The sequence below is a fragment of the Ammodytes marinus genome, assembly GCF_949987685.1.
Source record: "Ammodytes marinus genome assembly, chromosome: 13".
Taxonomy (NCBI): Eukaryota; Metazoa; Chordata; class Actinopteri; order Uranoscopiformes; family Ammodytidae; genus Ammodytes; species Ammodytes marinus.
Genome location: NC_137217.1, coordinates 20,235,954 through 20,248,783, shown reverse-complemented (window position 1 = coordinate 20,248,783; position 12,830 = coordinate 20,235,954). Strand labels below are relative to the sequence as shown.

The following is a 12,830-nucleotide window of genomic DNA, read 5'->3' as shown; positions in this document are numbered from 1 at the left end:
AAAATATCAGTCTCTAGATGGGCAAAGCTGGCGGAGACATACCCCAATAGACTTGCAGCTGTTATTGCAGCGATTGGTGGTTCTACAAAGCATTGACTCAGGGGGCTGAATACTTATGCACGCCACACTTTTCAGTTTTTTATTTCTAAAAAAAATGTAAAACCATATTTAATTTTCATTCCACTTCACAATGATGCACCACTGTGTGTTGGTCTATCACATGAAATCCCAATAAAATAAATGTACGTGTGTGGTTTTAATGTGACAAAATGTGGAAAATTCCAAGGGGTATGAATACTTTTGCAAGGCACTGTAAATAGAGGTAGGTGCACTTTCAGGTGTGTTAGAAAAGACACAGTAGGCTAGTTATCACAAGACTGAGGCTTGTTCACTGTGGGTTGAGAAGTGGGCTGGCTCTGATTGGCAAACACCCAGATGGCAAGTGTGAGTGTGGAGACAGAGAGACTGTGAAGCATGTGCTCCTCCAGTGTAAGCTCTATTCCAGTCAAAGGAGGACTCTTTTCCGAAAACTTGGATCAGCTGGGGAATTATAGTTTTCAATATGCGCAACCTTCTGAATCTGGATTCATTGGATAAAACAAAGGACTTGTTGGAGTATCTTCACAACACTGGACTATATAGGCTACAAGGATTTAGAATTTTAGAGTAACATAACAAACAGTGGGGGCAGCAATACGCCATAGCTGCGTCAAGTCTGCCTAAAATCAAAGAAGAAGAAGAATCTTCTTCCGCCGGGTTTTTTCAGTCAGCTACACGTTCCGGTGACGATACAGACACGCAGACATGCCTGTAAGTAGCACTACGCTTTTATTAGAACTACTATTAACCTTTAACAAGTTGATGGGCGGATTTTAAACGATATTAAATTAGTGTTTTATTTATGTCGGAGGTAACGCTGCGACGTCGCTGTATTGTACACTTAAAATTGTTAAAATGGACGCAATATGGCGAAACACGTGCTCAACAAAGCAGCGCACGCGGTCCCATCATATATTTTTTTAGAGCATTAGAAATCATATACAACTTTTAAAATATCTGAAGTTGTGATCGTTTGATAAAACATGCGAAGAATTTCATCATGGCACTTTTGATTTCCCTTCTTCACATCTCCTGTCAAAACAAAGCTGTAAAACCAATCTCGACCTTTGCTCCGCTCATGTTGTAAAGTGCGTTACTCTGACCAGGAATTTAAATGTATTATTATCCTTATGTTACAGTAATTTCTCTTTTAGATGGTTATATAGAATTGATGTGGACTGGCATTTAGCTTCAGTGTTTGTGATTTCTTTCAGCTCGCTCAGGATCTTTTGCACCCGACCCCCGAGGCGGAAAAGAGGAGCCACAAGAAAAAACGTCTTGTTCAGTCTCCTAATTCTTATTTTATGGATGTCAAATGTCCAGGTCTGTTTCTTTTCATAGCAACCCCTCATTTTTCGATCATTGAGCACTTTGTAATATACACACTATGCCTCTATTACTAACTCATATAAAAGTAGTTGCATTTGACTTATTTTAATGAAATGTACTTTTATGCCAATACATTATTTTAAAAATGAAGGAAACAAAGCAAGGGTTAAAATGAAATATTCAAAATAACGCATAGATAAAGGACTTTTCCCTTTATGCCTAAAATTTAGATTGTGATTTTATTTTTGTGATGGATTGAAGTACATCTCCCACATTACTCGACCAAACATGTTTGCCTTTATGTGTTGCCCTTTCACTGTTTCCCTGGTGATCGGGGTGTCAAATAAGGCATACAGTAACACTTGTGACTGTGACTGTTTAGTGGGTTTCAAGTGGCTCCTTTACACCAACAGTCCCAAGGACACAATTAAACAAAGACTACATGTCATGTGATTATGCAATGGTTATTGTGTTGGTGGGGGCTGGCTTTTGTTTTCATTGTCATGGCTGTCCCATTCAATGTCATGTATTTATGTGTTGTCTGCAGGTTGCTATAAGATCACAACAGTGTTCAGTCACGCTCAGACTGTTGTGCTGTGTGTCGGCTGTTCCACAGTCCTCTGCCAGCCGACTGGAGGGAAAGCTCGCCTTACAGAAGGTACAGAAAACCACTCTGAATAGTTAAGACACTTTACTACAACCAAACCCAGCCTGTATGCCTACCTGCCTGGGTCTTTGACCAAACCTGACTAATACTGCCACATTTAAAAACTCCAAACTATTCATCTGCTTTCCTTCATCCATCACTGACATTTAACTTTCTAGACTAATGCAATGTAGAAGTACGCTGAGAGTTAAATATGTAAGGTTAATCTGGCCATGGAAACTGCCCGTTTGAGAGAGACTAACATAAATGCATTCAAGAAATAGGATGAGAAAATAATGCACCAAAATGTCCACAAACTCAATATTTGTTATACACCAAGACATTTGCCTTTGTGTTGCCCTTTCACTGTTCTCGTCATGAACAGGGTGTCTACTAAGGCATACAGTGACTCTTGTGGTTGTGACAGAAATTCATCATTATTGATCCATTTCTACACAGTCAACTACATGCACACATGCTATTTTCATTCAGATGTGTTCAGGGGCCGTATTCACAAAACATTTTATCTTAGCGCTAAGAGTACTCCTAAGGAGAACTAAAACTTCTTAGTAAGGAGTAATTTCTTAAAACCTATTCACAAAGCTGATAAGACCAACTTTTACTAAGGAATGGGAGGGACTCCTAAAATAAGACTAGAGGGCAGGGTTGACCCTGTTGCTATGGATGACGTCATGATCATACCTTCTATGCCCACGGTGATTGACTGAGAGGGAATGAGTCCCTAAGAGTGAATTTATGATAGAAACACTGTGGGAGATATCCATATACAGTATCTCACAAAAGTGAGTACACCCCTCACATTTCTTCACATTTTTCTTTATATCTTTCCATGGGACAACACTGAAGAAATGACACTTTGATACAATGCAAAGTAGTCAGTGTACAGCTTGTATAACAGTGTAAATTTACTGTCCCCTCAAAATAACTCGACACACAGCCATTAATGTCTAAACTGCTGGCAACAAAAGTGAGTACACCCCTTAGAAAAAATTTACAAATTGGGCCCAAAGTGTAAATATTTTGTGTGGCCACCATTATTTTCCAGCACTGCCTTAACCCTCTTGGGCATGTAGTTCACTAGAGCTTCACAGGTTGCAACTGGAACCCTCTTCCACCCATTTATGACGGCATCACAGAGCTGGTGGATATTAAAAACCTTGCGCTCCTCCACCTTCTGTTTGAGGATGCCCCAAAGATGCTCAATAGGGGTTAGGTCTGGAGACATGCTTGGCCAGGCCATAACCTTTACCCTCAGCTTTTTTAGCAAGCCACTGGTCGTCTTGGAGGTGTGTTTGGGGTCGTTATCATGTTGCAACACCACCCTGCGGCCCAGTTTACGAAGGTTGAGTGCACGTGGTCAGCGTCGTACACAGAGGTTGGCTTTGGAAAATAGACGTATGAGTGCTGCCAGCATTGCTGAAGGGCTTGAAGGGGTGGGGGGTCAACCTGTCAGTGCTCAGACCATACGCCACACTCTGCATCATACTGGTCTGCATGGCTGTCATCCCAGAAGGAAGCCTATTCTAAAGATGATGCACAAGAAACCCCACAAAAAGTTTGCTGAAGACAAACAGACTACGGACATGGATTACTGCAACCATGTCCTGTGGTCTGATGAGACCAAAATACATTTATTTGGTTCAGATGGTGTTAAGAGTGTGGAGCGGCAACCAGGTGAGGAGTACAAAGACAAGTGTGTCTTGCCTAGAGTCAAGCATGGTGGTTGGAGTGTCATGGTCTGGGGCTGCATGAGTGCTGCCAGCACTGGGGATCTACAGTTCATTGAATTCTAACATGTACTGTGCCATACTGAAGCAGAGCATGATCCCCTCCCTTCATAAACTGGGCCGCAGGGCAGTACTGCAACATGATAACGACCCCAAACACACCTCTGAACGACCACTGGCTTGCTAAAGAAGCTGAGGGTAAAGGTTATGGACTGGCCAAGCATGTCACCAGTCTTAAACCCTATTGAGCATCTTTGGGGCATCCTCAAACGGGAGATGGAGGAGCGCAAGGACTCTAATATCCACCAGCTCCTTGATGTCGTCATGAATGGGTAGAAGAGGGTTCCTGTTGCAACCTGTGAAGCTCTAGTGAACTACATGCCCAAGAGGGTTAAGGCAGCGCTAGAAAATAATGATGGCAAAACAAAAAATTGACACTTTGGGCCCAATTTGGACATTTTTTCTTAGGGGTGTACTCACTTTTGTTGCCGACAGTTTAGACATTAATGGCTGTGTGTCGAGTTATTTTGAGGGGATAGTAAATTTACACTGTTATACAAGCTGTACACTGACTACTTGACATTGTATCAAAGTGTCATTTATTCAGTGTTGTCGCATGGAAAGATATAATGAAATATTTGAAGAAATGTTAGGGGTGTACTCACTTTTGTGAGATACTGTAAGTGACACTGATTTAACATGAAACCAAGATACTGCAGGGTTTCCCACACATTAGTTCACAATTAACCTACAATAGCGCCACATAGGCCTATTCATTTTAAATTTTACAATGATTTGAATCGGAAAAAATATCCTCATTGAACAGCTGCACGCCATGCACTCTCACTATATTTCTCTCAACGGTGAACTATGCAGCAATAGTCAGACAGCGACAAACCAGGAAATTCACAATTTAGGAACAATAGCCGGCGAAATTGTAAAGAGCATGCGGAAGGAAAAAGGCGAGACGCACACCTATACAGTAGCGGACCTGTGGAACGGAGGAGATGGAAGCTCCACATATAGGCCTACTCTAGTAACAAATTAAACCCAAACGTGACACCAACAGTAACTTTCAGTGCATCGTAAACCCAAAGCAACTGCAGGAAAAGGAACTTAATAAATATTTTTTTATATAAATATAATAAATATAAATGTGTCTATACTTTCTAAACATTGCTTTACTAAGATCATTAAACCCTTACAGCTATTAAGGTGCCTTTTTGTAAAGCTTACTAGCATAAAATCTCTCAAATGCCATCAAATGGTTGTCTGTGATTTACTCTTAGTGACTTAGGAGTCCTTTCGAGGACTCCTAGCTTTTCATAGATTTAGGAGCTAGTTTTAGCGCTAAAATGCTTTGTGAATTACACTTATCTTAAAAAGTTAGGAGTCCTAAAATTAGGAATGAAATGCCCCTTATTTTTGAGAGTTACTCCTAAATCAGCACGTTAGGACCTACTCTTAGCCTTAAAATGTTTTGTGAATACGGCCCCTGATTTCTTTACAAATGCAACCCGAAATTGGTTCAGAAAAGTTAATTTGTTATTTCTGATAAAGTGGATCCTGAATTGCTTTTCTCCAACCAGTAAAGACATCATAAGACACTTTATGCAGCATGTTAGGGATTTGGTTGTGCATAAGTTCAAGGTTTGCTTTTATAGACACTCTTACTGTCCCACCCACTCTATCCTCTGCTCTGCTGCCTTGGAAACCAGGGGCTTTTGTGCTCAGCTTTGAGTTACTATGGGTGCAGCTGGCAATAAAGCCATATTTGTTTGGTAATCATTCAGTCTATAAAATAAAGGAGATTGCAACGTTAGTTTAACTGTTCTGTTATATCTTAGTCAGGCATCGTGTGCACCTGTTGATTGTGTCTACCTCAGTTTATTTCCTATCGACACTTGAGCTGCCAGTTTATTTGATACACCTTGCTTAAATGGAGCCTTCTCTAATAAATAAGTCTTCTCTAATAGTAATGGAATGTGTAGTATTTAGTTCCCAATAATTACAGACAGGGTGGACAAAATGTTCACTAAAATTTGTCAACACAAACCAAACATTTTGTTAATTAATTAACAAAAATTAAAAAATTAACAACCACCACTCGTTTTTCCCCAGGATGCTCATTCAGGAAAAAACAGCACTAGTGTGAACAGATGAGGTTGGACACCATTGAGAAGGAGAAGGAAAAAAGCTTGATGGACATCGAGTAACACTGCCATGGATATGAGGACGCATTGAGGATTTTGGGACAAGAATGCATATCATGTCGTATAAGAACTATGCACAGAAATGTTAGGCGTTGAGATCCCACCAACACAACCTATTCAGTAATTCTTCCTTCTTAATAAATGTAGGTTGTTTTTTGGTCAAAACAAGCTGGCATGTTTGTCATAGTTTGTTCTTTTGATCTTTCAAGGCTCTTATTTGTCTGGTGAAAGGCACTTGTCGGCTCAGGAATTGTTTAAAAAACTGCTGGTAAGGATCAGGGCATATATTGAGGACTCTGGTATTTGGTATCCTTCAAATATTCAGATGCATGGCCCTCCAAACTTTTTTTTGTGGCGAGTGCTTTGCTTGTTTGTATTACACACAAACATTTACAGGACGGTGAGGGTATCAAATTAGCTTTTTAGATTGCAAGTCCCTTAGACTTGCACAGCGCATAAGCTTTAAGGAAATCTCCCTATGAAAAAATTCTAAATATTATTCTAATAAACTAAGGTTTATTTCGGGGGAAGTTATCACTGGCTCCGCTTCTGTCTCCTGATGATTGTAAAACACAGTGATGTGACTCTAATTGAAATCACAATTAACATTGTAGTAATACATTTGCATATGCTTGCAAGCTTCCTGATGACTTAAGATACATTTTTGCAAATTTTAAAAGATGATCACACTTTAGAAGAGATAAATCAAATAAAATCATCCTACGGTTTACCCACAGCTGTAATCTAGGCCTGTGGACATGTAGATCTTTGCACAGTCTGTATCTGACCGCATTGAGTTGAACACTGAATAAACTACATAAGAAAAGAGTGAATAACTTTCATGCTGTCCTGGTTATATTTCTGTGTTGTGTATGTTGGATTCAATTAACAAATACATTGGGTAAAGGGAACATGACTTTTGTTCCTCTTAGTTACTAAATTAATATACAGTCAGTATCTGATAAAAGTGAGTACACCCCTCACATTTCTTCAAATATTTCATATCTTTTCATGGGACAACACTGAAGAAGTGACACTTCTCTGAGATACTATACATGTTATATGTTAATACTAGCAATGTTAAACTTCAATTTACCTCGTTATTTATAATCTCAACTTTTGGCACCTGCTGCATAACTTTGTTTTCACGGCAGAGCATCTGCAAGTCTTAAAAACATTCCATTTGGTTTCCTATATAAAAATCATTGCAAGTAACTAAAAAAGTGTAAGTGTGCTGTTTCAGTCAGCATCATCAGACTTGAAGCAAACACTACTGCTAGCTATAATAATATATTTGCTCTAAAATAAACAAGAATGAATTTTAAACTTAAAGGCATTCATTATTTTTAATTGATTACTCCATTCCTTAATGTTTACCTTTTATGTTACCCAGGTCGCACCACTTTAATCATGTTATTCATTAGTATTAATTGTGTTATACTGTTGGGTAGTAGTACCAAAAGGTTCATCCCCACTGGTTTTACTTTGATACTTAAGCCGATATGGCTGCGAAATAGGTAATGAATTGCATTCGATATGGTCTGAATTGTGAGGTGAGGTGGGGTGCTTTTGTAGAGCTCTCCTTTAAGTATCAGGTCTTGAACAGGACATTGTCCAAACCGCAGTTGTAGGAATAAACTCAACAGAGTGAACAGACATAAGATGGATGCTGTATGGTAATATCCAAAACCATGCCCTTCTGTTGCTTGTCATACCCCACTCTCCCCCTCGTTTTATATACGATAAAATCAATTAAAAAAAACCTGCCAACTTTGTTATCATTGGACAAACTGGTGATAATATACTCCATATGAACACTGATCCATGTAAATCTCAGCTTTTACTGAGTAAATACTAAATTGAACATTAAACCAAACTGCTTGTTTTGATTGTATACGCAATTCATGTCAAGACTGTAGATGCAAATATTTCATACTTAGTAAATCAATTTGACTCGCTGATGAGATACATTTTAGAATGCTTACTAAAAGCTTGTGTAACCAACTGTGTGTACTGCATGACCTTTCCTGTGTACACTTGTGTGTGAGTGTGACGCCTTGAGGGATTGAAGCATTACCTTGGTACCCATCATCACAGAAAGCTCAATGCCAGGCTGAGCGCCAGTGGGACAGGCACGACACGAAGCAGTGAAATGCCTGAAAGTAGGGCAGCATAGAAGGGACACCTGGGAGCAGCTGTGACAAGAGAGGGGACTGACCCTGCAAAGAGGCTCAGAGAACCAAATGGGAAGGTGAGTGGAGAGCAGCTGGACAACACACCATTTCAGAGATTGATTGGCTATTGGACATCTGTACAAACCTGCAGGGAAGGTAAGGTAAAGGACAAGTAAACTTTGTTAGTGTAATGAAACCCAGAGAGCTAAGGATTAAAAAGGACTATATGTAATGTGTTTTTGGTGTTCTATCAAAGTATGGCGCTCAGAACAGCACTAACTGTAACATGTTGTGTTGTAGGTAGGGGGTGCTGAAGTACCACATTTCGGAGTGCAGCAGCAGCATCCTCGCATTCAGGCGGATAAAGCTGATAAGACACCTATTATGGAAGACAAATGATGCATATGGTGGAGACTGTGATTGATGTTGGAGTGTATGTGTGTGTGTGCGTGCGCACATAGACAGACATACTGACAAGAAGGGAGGCTCCACTTTAACCTGGACACAAAACACAGACACACAATGAACCAAATGCAAAACTAGTTTGTTTTCACTTTCATCTTCAGGACTTGCTGTTCTTCTTCACCATCACAGTCCCATGATGCTTTAGGGCAGGGGTGTCAAACTCATTTTGGTTCGAGGGCCACATACAGCCTCTCTGATCTCAAGTGGGCCGGACCAGTACAATAATGGCAAAATAACGTTTTTCAGTAATATGCTTTATCACTCAGTCTACATTTGTAACCTACATTATCACGGATCACAAGGGATCTCTGTACCCCCCAGGAAATGTCTTAGTAAAGGTTGCTGCTGGCCATGGGAATAGGAGGTGCGGCGCGCAGCGCCGCAGCAAAAATTTGGGGGTATTTTGCTCAAAGATGCCAATACGCACTAATGAAATAAACAACTGTTTATTTGAATACATAAATACAACAGGCACTGACATTACAGTTGTCCAATTTTGTTTACTATATGTACAGGGACACATTTTGTGCAAACATGCAGACAGTACAAAATAAAATTTAATAAAAGTGCAACTTCTACTGTTTTGATTTATTTTTAAATACAGAGGTTATTGGTTGTTTTGGAATTCGTTTTTCCCAATTTAAAACATAAAAATAAAGCAGCATGGAAAATTAGGAAATAAATCTTGTAGGCCTACACTAGCATGCTCCTGCTCGTTTCGCACGTGCAGAGCTGCGGACACATCGCGCTTGCTAGTACATTAATTGTTCAGCACTAAAAATAAAAATTGTTTATTTATTTTTTATTTTTTTGGTTTTTACTTTGCCATAAAGCACTGGAGGAAACATTAATAGCGGTGAAGCAAGATTGCCATTTACCATTTCCCACGTTGCTAAAATGTGCTTTTTTTTTATTTAGGCTGCCCCCTAGCGGCTGGAGTGAGCATTTTGGTTATTTCTTTAAAAAATCATATCTCCTCACAGGAATGGGCTAGAGACTTACTTTTTTTTTTGAAATGCTCATAAATGTGTGCTCTACAAGTCGCGGGCCGGATTAAATCATCTCGCGGGCCGCATCCGGCCCGCGGGCCGTATGTTTGACACCACTGCTTTAGGGTAATACAAATTGTCAGTGCATTTCTTTGTGTAAATACAGAAAGGCAATATTCACTGAGGGAGCTGTTGGTGGCACTGCTAACACTCTTTTTTTTACCATAGGTTTTTACAGTATTGATCTGAGCAGTTTGCGTTCTCATCTCAGCTTCAGATCTGGCAAAACAAAAGTTTTAGAATGAAAAAGCGACATAAGTAAGATGGTGAAGATAGACGAAAACCGAAAGCAGAAACTTTTAAAAAGGTAACAAGAGTGTAGAGGGTGAGAAAGCGTATGCCAGTATTGTACAAGGTTCTCATAGAAGAGCACCTAATGACAAAGGGGAGACTTTTTGTCATTTTTTTTTCAAGCAATCATGTGTGAAATGTATTTCTGCCCTGGACGTAGCCTAATTGAATAGCATTAATGCTATAGCCTATTTACAGCAGCAGCAGGTGTGTTGTAATACATTGGATTAATTTACACTTGACAGTTCCCCCTGCAACCAATAGCAGAGGCATTGGTCATCACTTTACAGTTAATAATAATAATTTATGGAATTTATATGATGCTTTTTTGGAGGTCATTCAAAGACACTTTACATCATAGAGAATCATACATGTAGAAAAAGAAAAGAAAATACAGAAAAAATTAAAATAAGGTTTGAAGTGGAGTCAGGTGTCATTATGCTTCCTTAAAGAGGTGACTTTTGAATGAGTTTATTGAGTCTGAGATGCTGATGTTTGGGGGGAGGGAGTTCCAGAGGGTTGGGTGCAGTAAGATAAAATGCATAATGTCTGAATTTAGACATATTTATTACACTTTATTTTTTTATCGGTCGGTCGGGCCCTAGTATTTACCTATTAGATTCCTATATGCCAAAGAAAGACACATACACAATTACAAACAGAGAAACCTGCACACATGATTTGAATAGACAATTTGGAGATTTAAGGAAACATATTCTGCTAATTTTAAGGTTCAAAATTGTAATAAGATCTACTAGAAACTTTTTTCACAATGTAGTGTCCAAAAACCCTTTATATTACTCACAGTGCCATTGCTGAATCTCCTCTATTCAGCCTTTGTTTGAAACGCTCCATTTTAGAGCCTGTCTCTCTAAGGCCCGCCTTACAAAAAGGCCAGTCTGCTCTGATTTTGAATCGAACTTCCAGTTAGATTCTGGGGTATCTGGGTGTGTGCTTATCACAACTGGAGGTAATACCAAGTTACATAAGTTGGCAATGAGGGACCCATATTAGTGTTGAAAACCCATGAAAAAGAGCAATTTGCATAAAAGGTGACCTTTAAATAGAATGTGGTAATTCAATTGTATAAACACCATTTGAAGGACTCTGTTTGCTTGCCTGTGTTGTATTTGTAATTACTTTGATGACTAATGTATGTCTAGCATAATCAGCAGGCCACTTGCATCTTTGCGATATGACAGGATCCTGTTTACCATATACAGTGTGGTTCTGAGTGCAACAATAATTGTTCTGCTGATTGGAAACATTAAGATATTAAAAAGCTTAATCAATAATCTGTATAAACTGGCCTACTACAGTCACAGTGTGCTACACAACGTATTTTTTGGGGGAAGGTTTTAAGTATTCTATGTCTATAAAAGGAGACAAATCTGATGAAATGTCAAGGTTGTGTCCCTTGAGAGTAAATTCAGGCTGGTTTAACGGTTGATGTGGGGTCTTTTATGCTGCATATCTTGCATCCCGATCTCAAAGAGGCAGTCAGAGCAGAGGAGTCCAGGAGCTCGACAGTCATGAACTTGATAAATTAGTAAACATATGCCTGAAGACACAAAAAGACATATGCGCCACGCACACATATGCACACTACCTTGTGTGCACGCACATAGAAATAGACACACCACACACACCTCTGCAGGAGTGAGGGTCACTGTGATGGATGCTCCCCTGAATGGCTGTGAGTATTAAAAGCCTTGCAACCTGGTAAAAGTATCAATCATGTCAGTTTGTCACAGCTTGAAATGAATCATTCCTGTGTCTGTGATAACTTCCTGCATTGATTATTCTGACGTTGTAGCTTAAATAGTCTGTGCGCTGTGAGTGGGCCGGCCAGCACCCTGTGTGAAAGAACATTTATGGAGATGAAGGGGAGTTGGAGCAGTCATGGAGAAGGAAGTGAGATTTTGAAACAACACCCCCTTCTGGTCAAACCCTGTCAACTGCAGCTATACATACTGAGGAGAAAAGAGGGGAGAAAGCTAAAGAAAAAGAGAATGAAGAAGGATATAGGAATAAACTGTTTCCAGTGTGGTTCGTTTTGTGTTTGCTAATGGCAGCCTAGCTCCTATTGGAGGAGATAGATAATGTGTTAGGGCTGGGGTAAATAGTTTGCATGGGAGACAGGACTTTTTACAGGACAGTAAATATATACAGTTATCACCAGATGCCACTCAGTTGCACTGGTTAGTCAAGTTATTACTGAGTGTTTATAAACCTCAGTAAGGAAAATGCAATTGATGGGTACAATCACAGGTACAATAAACTGGTAGTTTACACACAAAAACAAGCACATCAATTGTATTTTAGCAATAAATATATTTTCATGTATTTAGTGGAAGGGACAAGCACACACAGGCAATTTATATTCTTTGGTACACCTGACCTATATTCCTCTGGAAAGTTATAGAGCACCAAAGCAGCACATACAGACACAGACATTAAAAGAAACATAAAACTCTACACAGGAATGCATATAAAAACAAAAAATTAATAACCTTATTTGTGTTCATCAGGCATCAAAAGTCACACTTATAGTCGTCAAATTGTAATTGCATTGTCTACACACTGGATGCTTGTACATATTCTGCCTAAATAACAATGTAAAGCCGTGTAGAAAGTCACAGAGTTCAAACAGATATGAAATTCTAATGTTGTCCTCTGTGTTTGTGTTCAGCATCTGTCTGAGAGCATAAGTGTGATAAACAGAAGGTAACAGAGCTAGTAGCAGAGAGGAAATATAGAAAAGAGCAGAGGAAATAAAACATAACGAAGGAACTTGCTGTGCTGGTGGGGCACTG

At 39.4% G+C, this 12,830-nt stretch overlaps 1 protein-coding gene across 1 annotated transcript; it reads left to right on the top strand.

The window, feature by feature from the left end:
- Positions 1-679: 679 nt before the first annotated feature.
- Positions 680-7,156, top strand: rps27.2 (ribosomal protein S27 isoform 2). The gene is made up of 4 exons (XM_080038891.1): positions 680-810; positions 1,314-1,422; positions 1,976-2,086; positions 5,944-7,156. Exons 1-4 carry the CDS (start codon positions 805-807, stop codon positions 5,970-5,972), a joined length of 255 nt encoding a protein of 84 aa, XP_079895017.1. The 5' UTR covers positions 680-804; the 3' UTR covers positions 5,973-7,156.
- The last annotated feature ends 5,674 nt before the right edge of the window (positions 7,157-12,830 follow it).